Source organism: Stegodyphus dumicola, chromosome 5 (assembly GCF_044657685.1).
Source record: "Stegodyphus dumicola isolate Sdum_Otavi_A_Nest chromosome 5, ASM4465768v1".
In the NCBI taxonomy this organism is placed as follows: domain Eukaryota; kingdom Metazoa; phylum Arthropoda; class Arachnida; order Araneae; family Eresidae; genus Stegodyphus; species Stegodyphus dumicola.
This window is the reverse complement of record NC_140772.1, coordinates 163,933,291-163,955,877: the sequence shown is the minus strand read 5'-3', so window position 1 is coordinate 163,955,877 and position 22,587 is coordinate 163,933,291. Positions and strand designations below refer to the sequence as shown.

Here is a 22,587-nt window from a genome sequence, read left to right as displayed (position 1 = left end):
TTATGAAAAACATTTTTTCGGATAAGAGCTTGTATAAAAAATTAAACGTGTTTAACTTTTACCGAGACATGTCGCGTGATCAAAATATCAGGGCCCGACAACTTAACTTCATTTGATGTCTTGCTTAACTTGAAACCGATGGTTTACAACCAACTATTTAAGACTTATTTAATCTTACAATCTTTCCGAAATCCTGTATATAAGTATCCGATTAAAAACAGTAACAGATGCGAAGGTTTCTGATACTTTGATAAATATTACTTGTTATCTTGTAATCGCTAGTTACTTACAGTATAGTAATTTCTGTTATAAATTTAATAAAGTCCATCTCTTGATTCTGAAGGTATAAATTCTAACTGATGAAATTCTTACTAAAAGGACATATTTCCATACTCAGAGAAGTTAACCTCCAACAGCTAACTTGTCACAAGGCAAATAGGATCTATGCATGTTACAATTAAAATTATTCTAACAGCTAACTTTAATCGTCTGTTCTCTTACACTCAATAAATTTGCATACAGCAGTCATCCTCAGCACTTTTATGTTTATGCCATACTAGTTTTTGTATGTTAGTAATTGGCTGCAACTCACGGACATACATAAAAGTCGACAAACTCATTCATAACTCAACGTGTATACGAACCAGTTTCCCTTAAAAAGTCCTCCACGAAGACATCCCTCCCTTAAGGCAGATAGCCCTCGAGTGCTTTGCCGTAATCTAATAAACCAATCATAACTCAAATCTTTTGTTGTAATCCTTATTAAAATAAAAACATTAGTTTCTTGAGTCTCTTATTCCTTTTCCAAAATTAATATTGATCGCAATTTAAAAAATTATTTTTCCAGTTATAACACAAAACCTCGGAAGTTTCGAGGCGTGCCTAGCGAATCTTACGGCACGCTGTATGAGATGTCTGGTGTAAAAAACGGAATATTCGTTGATTGGTTAATTGATTAGGGTAGCCCACCACGAGGCCCGCGAGGCAACTCTACGAAAATGCCCCTTCTAAAAACTTTACAAAGGTTATCCTCTTCAGAAGAAATGCTTTCATGGAATATTTTCTGAGAGACATTATCTTATACTCGCAGATAACGGCAAGGAACAAAGTAAAATTCTAATGGAACTCAAAATAGAGCTGTGTAACTTTGTTGTCTTTTGGTGCTAAAATTAGAATCTACAATTTTAGTGAACAGCACTTTGCAGACTAGCAAAACGAAACAGCAAACAGCAAAAGTGAGAAGATGTTTCGCTTATACAGTAAGTATACGTAAGTAACTAATAAGTAATAATTAACACAATAAATTAGTAAACTTATCGTAATTAATATGGCTTCTTTTCAGAATGTACACTGGATAACTGATACATTGTTAAGAAAACAATTAATATTCATTATTGTTCTTAAAGTGCTCAACATTTAAATCGTTATATAATTTATAGCATTTGAGTTTGGTAGTTTCATTTCCCATTAGCAACTTCTGCCTTGGTTAGTATGGGAATTAGGAAGACCACTATGGTTTACATTGTTTATAGATTCGAATCCTAAGCAAAGCATTGGCATTAGCAATGTCCTGAATGTTTATTGGTTAATTGAATGTGGCTTTATTGTCTTGACTTTATGTTCGTCAGCAAATATATAAATTCTGCCACTTGAGTATTAAGAAGATATTTATTTTGTATGTAGGATATTGATGACAAATGCGTTAAATTTGTTTGTAGAGCATTTATGAGGTATTAATTTTGTCGGCAGAGTCGATACAAATGTGACAAAGTTAAGGCTTTAAGTCTGTTTCAGATCAATATGAAAGGCATATGTCTACTTCTATGATAACTCCATTTCAAGCTGGGATAAATGGCGGCAGCTTAAGAAAGTAGACATCTCTAAGAAAACGATTTTTTTCTCCTGCCATTTCTTTTTTGAAACAAACACATCTTTTATAAGCTGTGAAAATATCAGACACAGTTTTTTAGAAGTCAAAACTTTTCCACATTTTTCATGATGGATGAAGAAATAAATACCATTTGATGTCATTCCAAAGTGAAATGTGTCTTCCTCTTTTTTACCATCGATTTCTTTTGTGCTTTTGAAATTGTAAAAGAAAGAAAGAACAGAAAGTCCTTTTGTTAGTATCTAAGACACTGTAGAAAGAGACTTCACACAATAAATGAAAGAAAAGAAGCCTTAGAAGAACTCCAAAAGGAACATTGAACAATGAAATAAAATGTTCTTAAGAGAACTCTTTGAGTCATAATATGACCGAAACATTTTTGGACTGAATAACCTATGAAGTTTTGTAAAAAAAAAATAAAATATTGCCATGGAGTTTATTGGAAGCGACAGGTTATTTTTATGCACGAAAAGCAAAAAATTGTGAAACAAATGTTCGCTTCCTTTCGCACATTTTCATTTTAAGTAAATGAATGATAGATTGTGTATTTACGTTTTTTGAGCACGTTTATAGAAAGTATTTTTTCAATATAAATGCAACAAAATGAATCTTTGATCTTCTTTGTTATATTTTTACTTCTATTAAGTGCCCACTAGCGGTCGAGCGGTAAAGTCGCTGAACACTGGTAGTTCGGTCCAAAGCTCGAATCCTGCGAACGGTCTGGCTGCATGGGTGTTTTCGTGGTTTTCCCCGTGTATAACGTGTATAAGAGCCAGTTTCCCTTAGAAAGTCCTCCACGAAGGCATCCCCCCTTTAGGCAGATAGCCCTAGTGTGCTTTGCCATAATTAAATACACCACACCACTACTTCTACTAATATTGCTGCATGATTATATTTGATCTGCAAATTAATAATACTCGAATAGTAATAAGAAGCATTCATTACAGCCTGAAAATAATTATACTTTACACAATAAAGGGACATTACAGGCGTATCTTGCTTATTGTGCCTCATTTTATTGTGCTTCGAAGATATTCGCGAATTTCCTAATGTAGAAGATTTATGGCAAAACTCCGTCAAGAATCTGGATTAGTTTAATTTTATCAAACGTATTTGCTTTTTTGATGTCACTTTCTGTAAAAGGGATCTTGGAATGTTTCGAATATTTTTCCGTAATTTTATGCTGAAAAGATTTTAATTTAAAAATGCAAAATTATGAAACACACGGATTCTGGAAATTTCAAGTTGAATGTGCACTACAGCGGACTCCTAATGTTACACTCAAAATCGCAGTTTCTTCCACCGATTTACAAGTTTCGTTGAAGTTAAATGTTGAACTAAAAAGCTAAGCCTGTTATCATCTGGCATTTTGGAGTTACTTTCCAAAAAAAAAAAAAAAAAAAAAAAAAAACGTTTTACGAGTTATAAAGCTGAGAAGAGGAGATTTAGAATTTTCATAAGTCCCGTTGAATCAGCTCATGACCATCCAGTCAGTTTCTTTAAGAAAGCTTTCTCTTCGAACATAAGCTTTGTATATTATGCCTAAATGAGTTAACCATTCAACCCACAAAATCGAATAATCGAATCTTCTTTTAGTTCCGAAACTCGTGAAGTTGGGAGGGTAATACTGGCCGATTATAATGTTTCCCGAATAATCGGTTCCATTTCTGGTGATTGAATGGACTGGCTGCATAAGGTTTTGGGGTTTTAACTCGTCTGTGACGTACAAACATGCCTATTTTCCCAAAGAAACCAAGTATTGCCTTCGATTCTAGCAGATTTTAGCAAGCTGTATCTTTTATTTCTGAGCTTTCAAAGCTTATATTCCATATCCGTAAAAGTCTTTATGCAGTCTTTATATTCTCAATCGCCGATTTTAAATATATAATTCCCGCTGCAAAAAATTTTTTCAATGATACAAATGTCCATGCTTCGGCATTTTCAAATTTAGAAAAATCTTTTTTTTTTTTTCCTTAAATAATAAAATCTAATTATTTACACATGTAACAATAGTATAATCACCAAGTTCCACATACAGTTCTAAGCGGAAAGAATAAATTAGTAATCGTGTCACTGTATCGTGACTTTTATCTGCTCGTCAAGGAAGCACATATAACACTTCTACACGCGATTGCTGTGTTATCTAGAAAAATGTTTTTATTGCCTTATATATATATATTTATTCTGTGTTACTGTAAAGCCTCTATTTTTTACAGTTAATATTATTATAAATGCGTACATAAAATCTACATGAATTATTTTACTATATTCATCTGTGTACTAAATTTGTTTTTTATAATCTTTGAATACTTGTAAGTATCTTCACAGAGTTTTTTGAATATGCCTGCTGAATGCCAAGCTTGACCTGCCTATCAGCGATAGCTTTCCATTGCTTGTTATCAATACAAATTCATTATTATTTGACTAAAATAGGGAACAGTTACAAAATAAATGTTTCTTATTTTAACGATTAATGGTTTCGAATCAAGCAACACATTACTCGTTGTTAAATTTGCAGTTAATTGGATGAAATTATGAATTACTCATATTTGAGAATTTTTTCATGTAAAGGTTTGGAATATTTGTATTTAACTTATTGAAGTATAATGAATATTTTATAAACTATAATATTTTCTCTAGGGGGATCACACAAAATGTTCAAATTTGTATTTACAAAACACTCTCGCTTACATTTTTCAAACAGTTTTTATAAAATTTTCTATCTGATTTTGAGAATCTTTGAAATTAGTAGATATCTATGATCAGTATTTAAGGAAATAAATCTTGTAGCCTTCGCTTTCGAGTAACCAATAGTATAACAGCATACGTTATCTCTATCCCTGCATAGATACTTGAGAAAGGAGATTACCTAAAATCCTCTTACTTACTAATCTTGCCATAACCTTTCAAATTCTTTTATGTTAGATTATGAAAAGATCTGATTGATCTCATTATACCTGTGGAATACAAAGTTTCCTCATAGAATCGATTATCTCTATTTTTAAGAAATCTGTTACAAATCTTTAAGTGCCGTCTTTTATTAATAGCTATGGCTCAATGAACGTCGCAAATAGCCTTTCGTTCTAAATCATATTTGTATTTTCTACCAGAAAACAAATACGAGTAAATCGGTCTGTGAATAAATAAATGCCAGACGATTTCCAGTTTACTTATACCACTAAACCTTGGAATCAACTCAGTTGTAAAAGGCTTGTTGCAGCGGTAATCTTATTATTCTAAATGCAGTTATTCTTAAAGAATCAATAAACAGTATGACTAATTGCACTAAGACTTCATTTGTTTTGAGTCAGATTGGTATGAAGATTAATAATGTGCTGTACTTTTAGTAAATAAGGAAAAGTGAGTTCTTTGTTCTTGCAAATTTTGTAACATTAATAATGTTTCTGAGTTCTGTTAAATTGCAAAGGAAAATGAAATTACTAACATTATTTTCTGTAACTATTTCAACAAAATCTTTGTGTTTTTTATCGAAATATAAATTTCAGTTCACATAGTATAAAGTTATTTAAGTGAGTTATCATAGTTCTAGTAATCACGCATGTATTTTTTATGACGGGCACTAGTCATTTTTAGGCTGTAATCATACATATTATGTCGCAAAGAGGAGCAAATACTTTCAGTTTCCAAAAATGGCGTCATTTATTTTAAGTATCTTAAATTAAAGCATGTGTAATACGTGGCTCTTATGTTCTCAGAAACTTGTATTTTTGAAAAATTATTTTATAAATCTTGTACTAAATATTAAAACATAGACGGGACATATTTTTCTAATATATTATTTTTTCTCTATTTTAATCTTGCTACAAAATAAACATCATCAAAATATTCCTTGTAATAAAATAATTCGTTCAAAACGTATTAGTCAGGAACTCACATAAAAAACCGGACACTCCAAACTTTTCCTGAGATAATTTAACAAATGAAGTTTTTTGTTACAAATTTGATTTCTAAACGGCATAGCAAGTATTATCGTCTGCATTTGAGAGTTATTACTTGTTTAGCAAAATGTATTTAAAAGTTACATATCGGTAGAGAACATGGCAAAATACTATAAACTAACCACAAGTTCCATAAAAGAATTTAACTCTTCATCATTATAATATGGTAAAAGTATTAAAAACATCTAACTATTCCTTGATGTAAATCAATCAATTATCTTTGATGTTATAAAACTATGCAAATTGCATGTAACTGTTGAATGCGCTGCTGAAGGTCTGGATAACATTCCAAGTTAATACCAAGGAGTAGGAGATTTGCCCTACAAAAAAAATCAAACGAAACACAAACATTAACACCGTGAAACTTACAACGGAGTTAGAAGAATATTTTGCAATAAAAGTTAACCCTGAAATTGGTAGAAGAATCATTAGAGCACGGGTATGCTATGGGCGATCAGGAATAATAAAGGTTTTCGTCATCAAGTAAACAAAGCAAATTCATCTTGCATTATCAAAAAAAAAAATCTGATGTGTACACCACATGACTTCCATGTACAGAATATTAAATTATACGCAATTTTTCTTGCATTTCTACGCAATTTTTCTTGCATTTAAACTTGTTAGATTGAATTAAACCTACTTCGCCGACACCGCATAAACCACAATAGACTAAATGCATTCTTTAAAATTCACTTTGTTTACCATAGCGACACTCTGGCGCTCGGTTCACTTAACAGTATTATATTTCGTTCATATTATAACTGAGAAAGCACAAAATTTATATCATTTAAAGAATTATCTAATCGTTGCCACATGTTCTATTCAAATACTATAATAAACCTAGAACGATGTATAAAAGAAATTAAGCAAACAAAACAAAAAAGAAACAGTTTTTCACAGACGATTCGCGACAAGGCAAAAATACATAAAAACTCAAAATATCTGTATTAAAAATTACGAAGTAAATCTTAAACGCTTATTTCCGCGAAAAAATTCCAGAAAGGATTAAGCATGATTTAAATAATAAATGAAGGCGTTATCTTTGTTGTTGCGAAGCTAAGTTTCTCTAGATTGTCAACATATCCACTAGTCTCCTGTTTCAAATGTAAACATCAATGGCCGCCATTAAAAAAGGCTTAGCGGCAATTAAACAACTTTAAAATTGCTAATAATTCTAAAAATATTGCACACAGATTTACTAAAGGCATAAAATCCTTAACCGGAAGATAAAAACAACATAATTCGATCATTTTTAAAGCAAAAAATGTACAATTTACCAACATATAAGAGTAAAGAAACTGAGATCATTGAGCCGGGTAACAGAGTGGATATATATATATATATATATATATATATATATATATATTTAAATACGTTTGGTGCGGCCGATTGCAACCAAAATACGAGGTGCACATCTACATGTTATAGAAGTCCTATATACAAAATTTCAACGTTCTGAGGCTACTCGTTTTTGAGTTATGCGAGATACGTACGTACGCACTTACGTACATACGTTCCTACAGACGCCACGAAAAATTCTCTTCAGAATTTTGAGTTATGCGAGATACGTACGTACGCACGAACATACAGGCGCAACGAAAAATTCTCTTCAGAATTAATTTTAAAGAAATTTTATAATTTTTTTGAAGGAAAAGAGTATTTTATTCTGTCCTTACGTACAGATATCACGCAAAAACATCGTTAAATACGTTTTTACAGACGCCACGAAAAATTCTCTTCAGAATTTTGAGTTATGCGAGATACGTACGTACGCACGAACGTACAGACGCAACGAAAAATTCTCTTCAGAATTAATTTTAAAGGAATTTTATAATTTTTTTGAAGGAAAAGAGTATTTTATTCTGTCCTTACGTACAGATATCACGCAAAAACATCGTTAAATTGCATTCGATAGCGGTCAAAATGGATATTTTCGTTGAAATATGCTGCCTGAAACTTTTCGCGATTACAATACTTCCTTTTTACTTCGTACAAGAAAGTAAAAATTTAATCCGAAAATGCAGTTGTCTACTGTTAAGCATAAATTGGGAGACATAAATGGTTTAAGAATATTTCGCCGCCTGTGGAGTGAGAAATATAGTTTGTATAGAAAATAATATAGATAAATATAAATATATAAGTATTCTTAAATGGAAATCTGAAAGCATGTGCAAGAAACATGGAATGCAAAAGCAATCACATTTTAACAGTATAACGACACTCAACTTGCAGCCCTAAATATTCGACTGTTATTATGCAATATAGTTCCCTACAGTCAGAAATATTTAAGAAGAATCGAAGAGAAAGAGCACTTTCAACTTACCGCACGGGTTATGAATCCTAGGGAGTTATTTGTTGATCCAGCGATTTTAAGAGACTAATCAAATCTACTGGGTGTAATAACCAAGTAGGAAGAAAACAATATTCTATGTTAATGAAAAAATAAAAAACTTAAAAATTCTTTTCAAAATCTTAAAGAAATAAGAATTCTGAATACTAAAATAAAGTCATATTTGTTTACAAATATCAATTTTAGAAACCTTCAAAATGACTAGGAAAATACAGCTCGTCATTATTCAAGGTATCTTTAAGGAATCATAAATTAATTACCCTTAAAATACTAAACTTTATTACTCGTATAGAGTATTTTTAATCCAGAGACTATAAGAATAATGATCCAATTTGGTGGGCATAATGTTCAAGCAGCAAGTGAAACTATTCTTTATCAATGAAAAGAATAGGAAACTTTCTTTCTCCAATTCTATAAGAAATAAGAATTCTCCATATTAAAATGAAGTCGTATTTATTTGCGAAAGAAAATTTAGCATTTGTCACGGATGGGTATTTAATAGCATGGAGAAGACCGAAAAATAATTTCAAAATGGGACATAATGAGAAAATTTTATTAATTTGGCGCGCAAGTATATATATATATATATATATACCCGTATATATATATATGGACAATTTGCAGAGGCATTAGGTAATTAAGAAGCAGGAAAGATGAAAAAAGTACTGCCGCCTTCGCCGGGAATCGAACCACGGACCTCTGGAATGCCGGCCCAGCGTGCAGAAACACTACACCACGAAGGCACGCTAGGAAGGCGGGAGAAATAATCAAACTTGTAAATTTAAAATCAAACTTGAAAGGGTCATTTCTAAATTTTAATCTAGAACTTATTTCAAATTCTACCCAGATAATGAGCTCGAGTATTACGTTGAATAAGCGATTTTGGCTGCGCAGCCTTCTTTTCCAAGAAATAAAAATTGTTCCTCAGTAAGAAGTCGATAAATATAATTTGAAATTTGAAACAAAATATTAGTAAGAATTGAAATTAGTAACATCATGATCACGAAAAACCAGGGCAAAAATAAACAAAACATTATATAAATCTATGTGAAAGTTTGTTTTAAAAGCTAGAAATATTTAAGAAAAAAATAATTCCTTGAGATATCTGTTTTTCACTCTGGTACGAAGTGTACTGTTTATTTTATATGACTTTCATAAAATATGCTTAAAAATCTGAAATACCTGCGAAATTAAATACAAAAGGCAAAATAATAGTTTTTTGTTATTATATAATTGATTTATCGGTATGGACAGTGTAGGTGTTGGATCACTTTTTTAAGCCACTGTTAATCCGGCATCGTGTGCAAGAATGAACAACATTGAAATATTCTCATCACTTTTTTAAGTCACTGTTAATCCGGCATCATGTGCAAGAATGAATAACATTGAAATATTCTCAATCTCCCTGGCCAATTTGCAAGTTGAAATTAATTCACGTACTGCTGTTAAATTTAAAAAGTAGCACGATGTAAATTTTCACAAAGTAACTACCACACTCATTCTTGAAATTTGCGAAGTTGTTGATTTCAAATTTTTTAATGTCTCTAACATTTTTAAAAGGGCACTGAACTTTTGGTTATTCTAGTCAGGTTCCCCCCGGCGGTCGAACGGTAAAGACACTGAACACTGGCAGTTCAGTCCGGTATCCGAACCCCGGCGATAGGGTTGGCTGCATGGGTGCTTTTGTATTTTTCCTCATGTGCTAAGTGAAGTGTATACGAGCCAGTTTCCATTAGAAATCCCTCCGAGAAGTCATCCCTCTCCTTGGACAGATAGCCTTCGAGTGCTTTGCCATAATCAAATATAAACCTATTAGTTAGTTAATGCACTGTGCACTTGTAACTAACTGAATATGCATGTTTCAAAAATGGCTACATAAGATTATAATAATTCACATGTACCCAAAAAATGAACTCTTGACCGATTCAGTCCTTAATTTAAAATCGTTCAAGAGTTCGTACTGCTTCGTACTACGTAGGGTGTTTTTGTACTGCTTAAAAAGAATTTTATAAAATTACATAGATTTTCATTAATTGTTTTTATGAGACCAGTCTGTTAATTTCTTTCATTACAAAATTGTATGCATGTACTTCAAACGTTATTTCAAATACTAGGTTGTGTAACAGCATTACATTCTGATTGAATATATTCATCCATTGGTCTAAAATCTTCTCAATACATTCTACTGAAATTCAATGGCTGTCTGTGCTACTTCAGCATAATCTCCAATATTCTTTCCCGCAATTCTGTTGACTTTCTTGAGTGGCTGGATGACGAATGTCTTATTCTGATGAAATATGGAATCCATCATCGTTATTGTCTTCCTCCGTCGGTACTTCTGTGTCATTTAGCCTTACACTTTCAAGACTCGCTATAATTTCAATGTTTTTCCAAAAAGAGTTTCTTCCAAAAAGGCCACAAAAATTTTCATCATCTTCTTATGACAGTAGAAAAAACTTGAGGGATGATACAGGAGATAATCGTCATACTGACAATGGCTTAATGTATTTTGTACAATACGGGCTTTTACCTTTATGCTCAAAAAGCATGCTCGGTAACTGAATGTTTAAAAAGCTCTTTTAGTAATGAACTCTTAGCTATTTAATAATTTTTCTAAATAATCAACACCAAGGTAATTACTTAGCTGCATAAGAGGAATCAAGTTAGTACTTTGGTTAGTGCAGGTTAGCATTATAAAGTATTCAGTTTTTTAGGGTTTACGTGTCATGTGTATAATGATGAAAACAAAAGTACCCAGCTGAAATTTACAAATATCATACAATAATTAACATGTTTCATTACTTATTATTAGCCCAAAAGGGACCTTAGTCCCGAATGGGATATTAGACTCAAAACGGCATTTTGCGTTGAGTCACTATAAAAGTCGTATGACTTTTCAAATTGTTGCCATCAAATATTGTCGCTTTGTGTTATATTTTAAGAAATTAAATAATGAATAATCCGCATGAATGCATGCATGTTTCACGCATTGTGAAGAAACAATGCTACAGCCATCAAATTTTGAGTAACATAGTCATGGGCCCGAACATGGGCAGCTGGAAGCACGAGTTTTGAATTTCGAATTTGTGTTATTACCTACTTCATATTTCGCATAGGTTTAACGAATTTTTAATTAATGAACTCAACTATTTCAAAGTAAGCAGTAACGGCATTGTGAGTGTGCGGAAAAAAAAACATTTTTATCTCCGGTGCGCGAAACTGTGTATTGGAACTTCTAAAGATATGCTGTTTTTGAATATTTTGCAATTTTGCTGTTGAATCGGATTTTATGTGGCGTAAGCGCTAAAGTATGATATTCAATAAATCAAGTAAATATACAAAAGTTAGTAAGTAAAAGACAAGAAAAAGTTTTGTAAAGCCATTTTAGTAAGAAAATTGAATATTTATATGATGAATTGAAAAAAAAAGAGTGGAAAAAATGCATGCCAATACTTAACGCTGCATCAGGAATTCTAAACATATACTGCTATGCTGCTGTTAAAATTTTTGTAATTTTGCTGTTGAATTTTATATGGCGTAAATGCGAAGAAAGTGAGGGTAACATCAGACTGGTAGACTGCGAGATCAGCAAAAGCGTGGAAAATCTTCACAAACCTCTTTGGGCAACCTTTAAAATCTGAAACTTGTCAAATACGTTTTCTTTTTGTTTTATCATGCTCCTTCGCTTGCGGTGCTAATCTACTTCAAAATTATTAATTTCTTCCTACGAGATTTAAAGTAATGACTCGCTGTTCAATTTCTTATTGCGATATACTATCTTCTAGTTCTTAATAGTTCTTTCTGTTTGAATAAAGAATCATATAATAACCAAAAACGCATACACGCACACCAAAATATAAGAAAAAAGAAGAAGGAAAAGGGGATAAAAGTTTTATTTTAATCGCTTTAAGACTTCACGTGCAAGAATTCCTTTGTTGCTCTTTTAAAACATACTCTTTCTTCCATTTCTAAAGTTTTATGCCTTTTTAGTATAAAAACGACGTTTTATGCTTTATTATTTTGTTCTTCGTCACCCATATTTTTCCAGATTTTTTTCAAGTATATAACCTCGAAAATCATTTGATATTTTATTTTTCATGACTTCTTTGTAAAATTTAACTTCTAGAATAATCTCTTTGAAATCGTCAATTGCTCAATAAAATAAATGTGTGCATTTTAGATTTCATTTTCAAGTGTTAAGAGAACGGCAGAATTTTTCCAAAGACATTTAATTTTTAACCGCTTTTACGTTTTATATTTTTATTTGCACTGCATTATCCTTTATTTTTTTTGGGGGGGGGGGGGTTATTATTAAATCTTTATTTTTTCCATTTTATTATTTTATTTTATTTTTGTTTAGCCCTTGATTATTCATTAATAAATAAAAAACTCTTTACTGTAGGCAAATTTTCTGTTTATTTTCTGTTTTTCCGAAGACATGCGTAAAAGCTACGGATGTACGCCGCTGTGCACTTATCCTCATCGATTCTGTACGCAAAATTTCATGTTAAACTGGCGGTATATATAATTATTGTTTTACGGTGTATTTCTAGTACATATTTTCATGGTTTGGCTGAGAACGTGAGATTGTCTTAATTGAGAGGAAAAGAGTTTTAATACTGCATATAATCTTACTTCGAATAGATTCATTCAGAAAATTAGTCAGAAGATTTCATTTCCATATGACAGCATTAAATATTTGAAATGGGATAAAGATTAGGTCCTTTACGTAATCATAACTTCTGCGATAGGTGCTCCTGTATCAAGGCTACTTCCGTTGCGTCAATACGATCATATTTTTGTCTTTCCTGGAACTCTTTCCAATGAGGAGGATGAATAATTAAAGGCTTGCAACAGGGCTCATATGGTAAAATTTATAAGAAATATGTTTTGAAAGTTCTTAATTTTCTATTATAATAATACCCACATCAACAAGAGTATGATATCGTAAGGTAGTTTCTTCCTTTTCCAAGCATATTATCTTGGTGTAACGGTTAGCACACTCGGCGCGTATTCAAGAGGTCCAGGTTCGAATCCCGGCGATGGCATTGCACATTTTTCAGATCTCCTGCTTCAAAAATCCTAATGACTTTCTTTCCACCGACAGCGAGGCAGCCGGTCCACTGGGTAGTTAGCATATCGGCCAGGTAGCGCCGCTGACGGAAATAACTTGATCAAAATAACACACTTATATATACATATTGTATATACATATTGTGCTCAAGACGACTGCTGGGGAAGGTGCAAACAAATGCTGGACGAAGACGATAGTGCAGTGATGGAAGAAGGGTGCATTTCGGGTGAGAAGAACAATTTCAGTTACATATTTACAGAGTTATGTATAGGTGGTTACAAAAGACATCCACAACGTGAACAAAAAATGAGTACAGTGTAATATATGAGCAATTAACAAAGTGACTGATAAAACAGTAAGAATAATATCTAAAATAGGGCTAAATACTAAATAGCAATACTAAAAGTAATAAGAAGTAAAATACTAAAAAGTGAAATAATACATAAAATAAAAAAAGGCAACACAGTGAAAACAATACATAAAATAAGGCAAAAATCCTAATGACTGTACAGAGTGCGCCCGAACTAAAAGTTGGTGGAGGAAGATTCTTCACCACAAGGATTTTGACGATTGGGTTCCCCTAATCCCCAGTCGCCCTTTAAAAAGGGGAGTATATAAAATATTTTCTCCATCCTTTCAGCATGTTTTCTTAAAGTAACTGTTAACACACTGTTCGCGTATTCGAGAGGTCCAGGTTCGAATCATGGCGAGAGTATTGCTCATTTTTCACGTTTCCAGCATCAAAAAGATCCTAATGAATCTACAAGATTTCACTTTCAGTTATTTGTTTCAAAGTTAAGAAAGGCTGCCAGAAAGCGGTTCAGAAAGTGTTCCAGCCAGTTCCAGAAAGCGGATTTAACAATTTTAGCCTGTATAATATTGTCTTTGACAGTATAATATTGTCTTTAGAAAAGCGTTTTCTTTGCCTACAAAGAATAAATTAATATTCGTACGAAAGAAAGTTTAAATTCTCTAAACGCTTTCGGGCATTTTCTTTAATAAACACTGCATTTGTACTCCAAATGTCTGAACAGACTGGGATCGTAACCCATAATAATATTCAAAAAATCTACATAGGAATTAAGTTCGTACTATTTTGTTTTATTGTTCTGCAGGAATTTTTTCTTCTCATCATATTTTATTTCAGTGAAGATTATATTGTTAAAAAATATTACTATTTCCATTCAAACATATATAAAATATTTTTTTCGATAAAATTAAATAAAAATTATTTTTGCTTGTCTAACCTAAACCATTTTTTAAAGCAAAATTATCAAAATTATTTTTAATTAATTTTTATTTCCATAGGCCTTGCAGTTAAAATCGTAATTTTTTTTTCTGCACTGAAATTAAATTAATAATTTTAACTGAATAAAACAAAAAACATAACTTTTTCTATTTAATTAAATGTAAATTGAGACATTACAACGTAAAAAAAATAGAACTAGAGATATAAATTTTTTTTAATTTTGGTATTTACGATTTCACAACACCCTATAATATAGGTAATGAGCTGTATTATCTTCTTATAATACTTAATGAATGGAAAAATTAAAAAATAAATAAAAGCAAGCGTTAATTTTATGTGACTAGAAGGAAAAACATGCGCTCCTTTTTAATAAGAATCCGAGATTTCTAAAGCCGTGACGGAAATATGCTGTGCAATTAAAGTACGTCTGCTTACGTATTCTGTAACGTTTATTTGTATGTTCAGTCCTGCAGCATAAAAACCTAAAGTTAAAAATTATTTTCCTGGTCGTAGGTTAGGCAAAAGCAAACATTCTGTGCAGTAACTTTTCTGCAAAGAGAGTAAAGGATAAAAAGGAACTTGGTATTGACAAAATGCTTTTAATAGATTCCTGTTAATGAGTTATTTGATGTTATACTTTGTGGCTATCCTTTATTGCGTCAACGTGGGTGTGTTCTTTTTCTTTTGTTTAATGCAAATCCCGTCTCCACGGGACACTATGGAAACAACGGCTGTTTAACAAAGCCCGGAGGTAAGGCACCCAATGGGAACCAACAAACGAAGTCACTTTAGGTGAGTCAACTGCACGCTCTCTCCTTTGGTGTCTTATTACGGTTCATTTTATTTCGTTTGCTTGTGTCTGCATGTTGTGTCTGAACTACTTCCTTTAATTAATCTTTCGAATGTTCTTTGTATTTTTCATTGTTAGTTATACGAATGCAGGAAAAAAGTACAACTAATCTGAAAAGTAAAAAAATTATTTAAAGAATATACTTTTTGTTCTCTGTGTTATTGCGCATGTGACGTAGTAAATATTAGATACTGTGTTTTTCGTCTTGCCTCACATTGTTCTTTTTTTTCCCTAATGTTAAAGTATTTCTAGTATAGTGTCTTTTGTACACTAGCTGTGATTCTTGCCTATGTAAAGTTTATGCGTAACCTTCTTGTTTCAGTGTTTTATTTCTTAGGATAGAACAGTACAGAAAGGAAACCGAAAGAACTGTCCTCGAATCCTTTTCAGAATTTCCACCCTGTCCTGTAGTAAATGTTTTACATATAATTTTAATAAATTATGTAACAGTTTTATTAAAATCATTTTTGAGTTCATATTTATTACAAAGTGTACCTACATTTGGTAAACTATTTTGCTGTGTTAATACTAGAGGGAAGATACATCGGATGCTTTTCTTAGATGCTGAAGATGTTTTAAAAGGAGTGTCATTTTATTTGGGACCTTAAATAAAACTTCAGTACATTTTGAGCTTAAATCTTGCTATCAGAAATATTTGCAGATTTAAAGCGCTTCACCCTTTTCTTGAATGTGCTCTTTTCTTGAAATTTGTTCTTCCTTCGAGGGAATTAATATAGCTTCCCTTTTTATTCGATCATTATCACTTAATTAAGTTTGACTACTGAAACTAATAGTAAAACTTCTGTTGTGAAGTAGTTTTTGTTGAAGCATTCTTCATTTAACAATTTATCTATTTCAATTAACTGCTTCTATTTTTCGAAAATGTTTTAAACTCTTTACCTTACAGGTTTAAATTTTATTCTTTATTTTTTATTTTATTCAATTTTTTTCACATGTCAAAAATCATTACATATTTCCAGGCGATGTATTTGCAAGCATTTTACTTACACTGCACGAAGAACACAACCGCCTTAATAAATATGATGCTACTAAAAGAAAAAGATGAATGTTTATATTGAAACCAAAAGATTTCACTAGTTGAATATAATAGGATCAATAATGATAGTACCCAAGTGCATGCCTTTTCTACAGTCCAGTGTTTGAAAAAGTTGCAATAATTTGAAACAACATCATACATGCAACACTAGAATCATCTGTGTGTATCAAAAATTCAGTTGCATATAAAATCCTTGCTATTCCACTAATTGGTACTAGTAATGTCCTGTTATTTTACATTACACGTCTTAGAATACTATTTAAAAACTGAAAAATTTAACTTTCTTTCAGTAAGCAATAATACAAATTATATCGCAAATGTTTACAAACCGTAAAAATGCCTTTGAAAAACTGTTATTCCTTGAGCTTCCAATTAGATTCTCTAAACATTAGAGTTTAATTGGATATGGTACACATAACAAAACGGACTGATTTAAATACATATATTTTATAACCATTTACGTGCCATACTAATGATATAATGTCGGATAAATGCGAAATATTCTTGCATATTAATTTTTGAAAATGCTTTGAAAATACAAATTCTACAATTTCTTTAATAATTACGATCTATTTCAAAACTTACCTCGAAACGTATAAAAGAAAATGATGAAAACATAGCCCACAGGAGGGTTAGTTAGAAAAAGTATGAAAGTTAGCAATGAGTATTGTCGTAATGCATGTAAAATTTATTGGATGCTTTCTAAATCAAAATTTTTTTTTTTTTTTTTTTTGAAAATTGTATTTTATAAAGGATTTAAGTATCCATGAAATAAATCTTCCAGTTCTGGTTAATGATGCAAATTCTAGTCTCTTTTTACCGGGAAGAACTTGATTCTTTGGTTGTTTATCATAAGCATTTATAATAACGATGAGCTGTTTTTCTCCTGTCATTAAATTGACACTTTTGTGGATAATTTTCTTAGATCATCCTCGGTCTTATTCCGTATTATTGATTTTACACGATAGAAGATACAGTCAGACTTTCAAAATGTGTATTGCGAATCTGACATATTTTATTCTAAATTTCCGTTGTTAATCTTCATCAAGTTTTTAATTTTGCATATAGCCATTCTAGTGTTCATTCCATTTATAGAATAAGGGAAAATATAGCACTGATTTTTAAAATTATATTATTGTTAAATTCTTCAGTGTTTGACTTTTTTAAAAATCAACTTACTATAGACAGCCGAAAAAAGTTAAAATTCCAGTGGATCATCTTAGATTTTAAGCCATTGAACTAATAAATTTACTCTTGCTCCAGTTGTTAATCACAAACTAGAGTCTATACGATACATGTCCTTATAGCATCATATGGCTAACTTTTTAGCCGTACCGCAGTATATTTTGATTTTATATACAGGATTCTCTGTTGGCTCAATAATTTGTTTCACTTGCATTTCTACAGTCAATTTTTGCTTCCAGTGGTAGTGTTCTGGTTTCTTAATCCAGACAGTTGCTATAATTTTTATTGAAATATATGATTATATTTTACTGCTTTCATTAGCTCAGTTACTCAATTGCCCCTTCTAAAGTAGAAATTATAATCTAAAGTAGAAATAGAAATTAAAAAGCAATCTAAAGTAGAAATTAGAATGCTTAAATTTAAATTGACATTTTATATAAAGGTACACTGCGAAAAAAAGAAAGAGAGAGAGACAGTTCTATATTTCCGTTCTACGTGCCGATTGACGAAATTTAACTTGCGTTTTTTATGTCTCGAAAGCGCGACTTACGATATGTATTAGATTTATGTATAGCATTGTTCTAATATAGGTATTTTAAGACAAAATCGAACTGTTTCTGAAATGGCATGCCAATTTTTTTCCAAATTTCAAATCTATCTCATCAATTTCAAATCTAATCAAATTTCAAGTCTACGACTCAAATTATGCCAAACTACCAAGTTTTAAAAATCGCACGAGTAGCTTTTAAAAAATTACCTCTCAAAATATTAGCTGCTCAAATAATTGAATTTGATATGTATTTATTAATTTTTCCTTTTTTATTAAATTTACTTGATTGCTTCTTCAGAATTCGAAATTTAAGCTTAATCCAAAGGTAATTCGCGCATATTTTATGATTTATTTTTTAAATTTGTGTTTTTAAAAACATTTTATTAAAGTTTTGAAAATATTTTTGAATTATAGCGTATAAAAGTTTTAAAATCATCTTAAAGTAGATGTATTTCTAGTCACACCCGCAAAAATTTAGAGTTTTTTATTCAAAATTTCTTAAGATATACGTGAATTTACATTTTGGCGCATTTTGAAATTTGGCATATTTAATATAAGCGATAATAATGAAAATGTTGTTTACGCACTATATATGATTATATTTTATATATTTCAAATTATTTGAAAGAATGAACAATGCAGTAATCAGAAGAGATCACTAGAATCTATTTATCCCTGGAACAATGAACCTTCTTTCCTCTTGTGCATCAATGAAAAAAAAGAGGAAAGTAAGTAGGTTACTATAAATTAAGAATTCCGTCAAGTGAATTATTCTTGGCGCAAACTGAAAAATATGCGCCAAGATAAATTTTTGAATTTCTTCGTAAATTTCGCACCAAATTTTGAAAAATTTAATATCTAGGCATAATTTGAGTCGTAGAGTCGAAACACGGAACAAAATTGGCATCTGATTTCAGTCCGATTTTGTATCAAAATACCTATATTGGAACAATGCTATATATAACTAATATATATCCTAAGTCGCGCTTTCGAGACATGAAAAGCGCAGTTTGAATTTCGTCAATCGGCCCAGTAGAATGTGAGATGTGGAACTGTCTTTTCTTTCTCCCCTCGCAGTTTAAGTGAATTGTCTAATGAAGGTAAACATCTTCATTTCGGATTGCTTTAGACAAGAATATGCATTCTAAAATTTTTAATAGCATGATTTTTAATTTTCTAATTAGAATGTTCTTTCTTATTATATCATCCTGGATATATTCCAGTTCTTTCTTATTATATCATCCCGGTATGAAATCTTCCTCTACTTATTATATCATCTTGGATTTTTTATATTTGTTTCTTTGATTCAGAAATCGTTCAGGTTTTTAGCACAAATAAAAATAAAATCACTGGATTACAGATGGCTCAGCACTAGATCATTAACTAATCAGAATTGCCGAATTTTGAACCTCGGATGCTGTCTGGAAAGGAGGATATGCTTAGCCTCTTATCAATAACTATCGAAGCTACCCTCTGCCAATAAAAGTGGTACTGAGTTTGCTTTTGAGACTACATTTGTTGTTACAATTTAGTACATTGTTATTCTGAATCTTTACTCGTTTTTTCCTCAAATGAACACGAAAATTTAGTTCTCACCTTAAAGCAGTGGTTCTGAATGTCTGTTATTCTGAAAGTGCGATAACATGCTACTGTATATGGACTACAATAAATTATTATAATATGTAATATGGGCTTTAAAGGCTCGATTTTGATAATATGCTGGCTTAGCGAAAGTTAAATGTTTATTAGGCAAAAGGGAATTATGCTTCTTTTAAATGCTTTTTAACAAAAGCCCTTAATATCAGAAAGGATTCTGTATTTTTTATCAGTTAATTGTGCTGCCATTTTATTAGTTAATTTTCCGTCTGCAACTATCTAAATCTTTAAGAAGAATTTTGATTACCTTAATATAAGAGTTCCAGTTAAGTTCCGAATCATTTTATTTCCCTTATATTGTATCCACATAAATTAAAAGGAATTTGAAAAACAATTTTTGTAAAAATAATTTGCTCCTGACATTTTTTATAACATGCATAGCATGAAGTAATTTTCCATGGGTTTTATAAAATAAGAGCTGTTTTCTAATCGAAAAATATAGCAGTCAAAATTGATTAAATTAACTCTTGTTTAACATTATGTATCATGTGTTTCTAAATGATAAAGCTACAGTTATATTGAGTTTTATATCAAATTCTGATGAAGCAAGAATGAAATTTAAACCAATAAGCTCTAGAAAGTTTTTACAATATTCTAAATAAAAATTTGGACTAAATGTGCTAAATTCGTAACATTAATTATTTCGATTTAATACTTTCTATGGAATGTTATCCCAAAAGTGTTAAAAATCATTTTAATAAAATATTCCTTATTACTCAGTTTTATAGTCATTTATCAAATAGTGGAAGGCAAGAACTGAAGGAAGTGCAATTTGCTTCAGTTAAAATTTGATTTCGCAGTCTACTCTCTTAAGCTTAAATTTGAATTTGATTCAGTACAGGCATAGAAAATCTTAATCACGCGAGGTGGGGGACTTTGATGAATTATATTTTAATCAATTGCCATTGCGAAGCTGTTTGGAGGTTCATTAATCCTTACCATTGTGTTGTTCCTAATTGCTAGCATTGTATAGGTTATATATCACCCAATAGATGTCTGTTCGCCTGGCAGTGCCGATTTTATGTCACAAGGCAAGGATTTCATGCCTGATAAGCGACTCATTCACAAATATCAAGCAAGTTCGAACTTCTTCAGACTTAATTATCTCTAAATTTACAGAGTTTTCAAAAGAGTGTGAAAATATTCTTAATCAGGAAATAAGGTGTGTGCTTCCCTAAAACTTTCTGTTGAGTTTTATCAAATCATTCTCGTGATACTATTAATTAATTAATTTAATTAGTTACTAATTTAATTAGTTACTAATAATTAATTTAATTAATTAATTTAATTATTTACTGTCCTAAAATTAGGATTGTACCGTTAATACTGTATCCGGGTCTTTAAGCAAACGTTCAAGTCTTTTAAATGAAAACTACTGTTATTTGTGTGCAAATAAAAAAGAGAGGGATTTAAAACGAATTATTTAGCCGGAAACCTTGCTATCATTATTAAGATCGTATCAGATTTGATTCTATCTTATAGACTTGATACAAAGTCCGAATTTTTCAAATAAATCACGGAATTTCGTACAAGCATTACACCTGAAGATTGCTTACAAGTAATATTTGGAAGGCGATGTTTATTTACGTACGCAATACTTATCATCTCTTATGTATATGCATTTAAATCACTGTAAAAGGCTATACAGAGACTATTTTACTCTTATATAGGAGTGCGACAGAATTCACAGTCTGTTGATAAAATCATATTATAAGAGAACAAATGCTTTTTATTTGTTATTCTCTACGTCATAATAACGTACATATTGCGACTTACTATATAAGAATGACGTCTATTAATAAATGTTTTGACTTATACCAATTGACGACCTCAGTGCTCCACATATTCTCCCAAGCGCTGTCAAAAATTGTCCGTTACTCCCTGCTTTATAACCTCCACGGATATTAATGACTGCAGTTCTAAAACAATCATCTAGTTCTTCTGTCAGGTTCTATGTTCCGCCTTACTTTCTTTGGGAACATGCAAAGACCTGACTCGGAACAGGGAGCTTACTAAAGCTGTGTCCAATAAATGTGGGAAGTAGACAAGATACACAGGAAGGGTATACGAAACCCTTTATTTTTCACTCTTTACAATAATTTCCGTACTTCGGAATACAGAGACCAACTACTTGTGGTCTGAACGTAAGAATATAAAAATATTAACTAAACTCTAACTTAAATTTGGAATAATAAACAAGGCCCTACATGGAAGATTGGCCGTATATTAACAGGAAGCCGTATGTAGTACAGAGAACTGTTAACACTACAATACGTTTAAAATTATCAAGAGGATTAAACCTCTGGCCTGGAAGGCAACCAGCAACCGAGTAAAACTGCTAAGGCAAGCGGCCTGCTTCGACTAACTCCTTCCTCTCTCTCGCTTGGCAAAAAGCCACAACTTAAGTACTTGGCGTTCGCCAGACAAATTTGCATAAATAAGTTAAAGCTTTTAATTCTGGCCGGAAGTAGAAAATAAGAAGTGATAGTAAAGATTTAAAATAAAATAAACGTTAGTAAAACTTAAGATCCTTACATACTTCCCGCCAGTTAATTAGTTTGAAACTGAGGTCTAAAACGACCTTGTTGAAAACTTTTAGCTCTAGAATCTAACGCGAGGCCAATCTTTTACAAACATTTCTCACTAGAAACTAGAAATTTAAAAAAAAAAATTTGTTTTTACATTATCAGCTCCATGGACAATCTTTTCATCTGTACTGCATCTAAACAGGAGCTTTTAGTTGAAATCTGGTTCCTTCCAGAGATCTGG

General features: G+C 31.3%; 1 protein-coding gene across 2 annotated transcripts in view; it reads left to right on the top strand.

Annotated features, from left to right (window-relative positions):
- The window catches only part of LOC118181155 (calcitonin gene-related peptide type 1 receptor-like), a 374,571-nt gene that overhangs the window by 336,018 nt on the left and 15,966 nt on the right, over positions 1–22,587 (top strand). The window contains exon 17 of one of the 2 annotated variants that reach the window (XM_085817334.1): positions 15,207–15,312. The exons of the other annotated variant lie outside the window; for it this stretch is intronic. Coding sequence (XP_085673460.1) covers positions 15,207–15,312 — 106 coding nt within the window. Of the gene's footprint in view, positions 1–15,206; positions 15,313–22,587 lie in introns of those variants that run through there. 2 annotated transcript variants of the gene reach the window in all.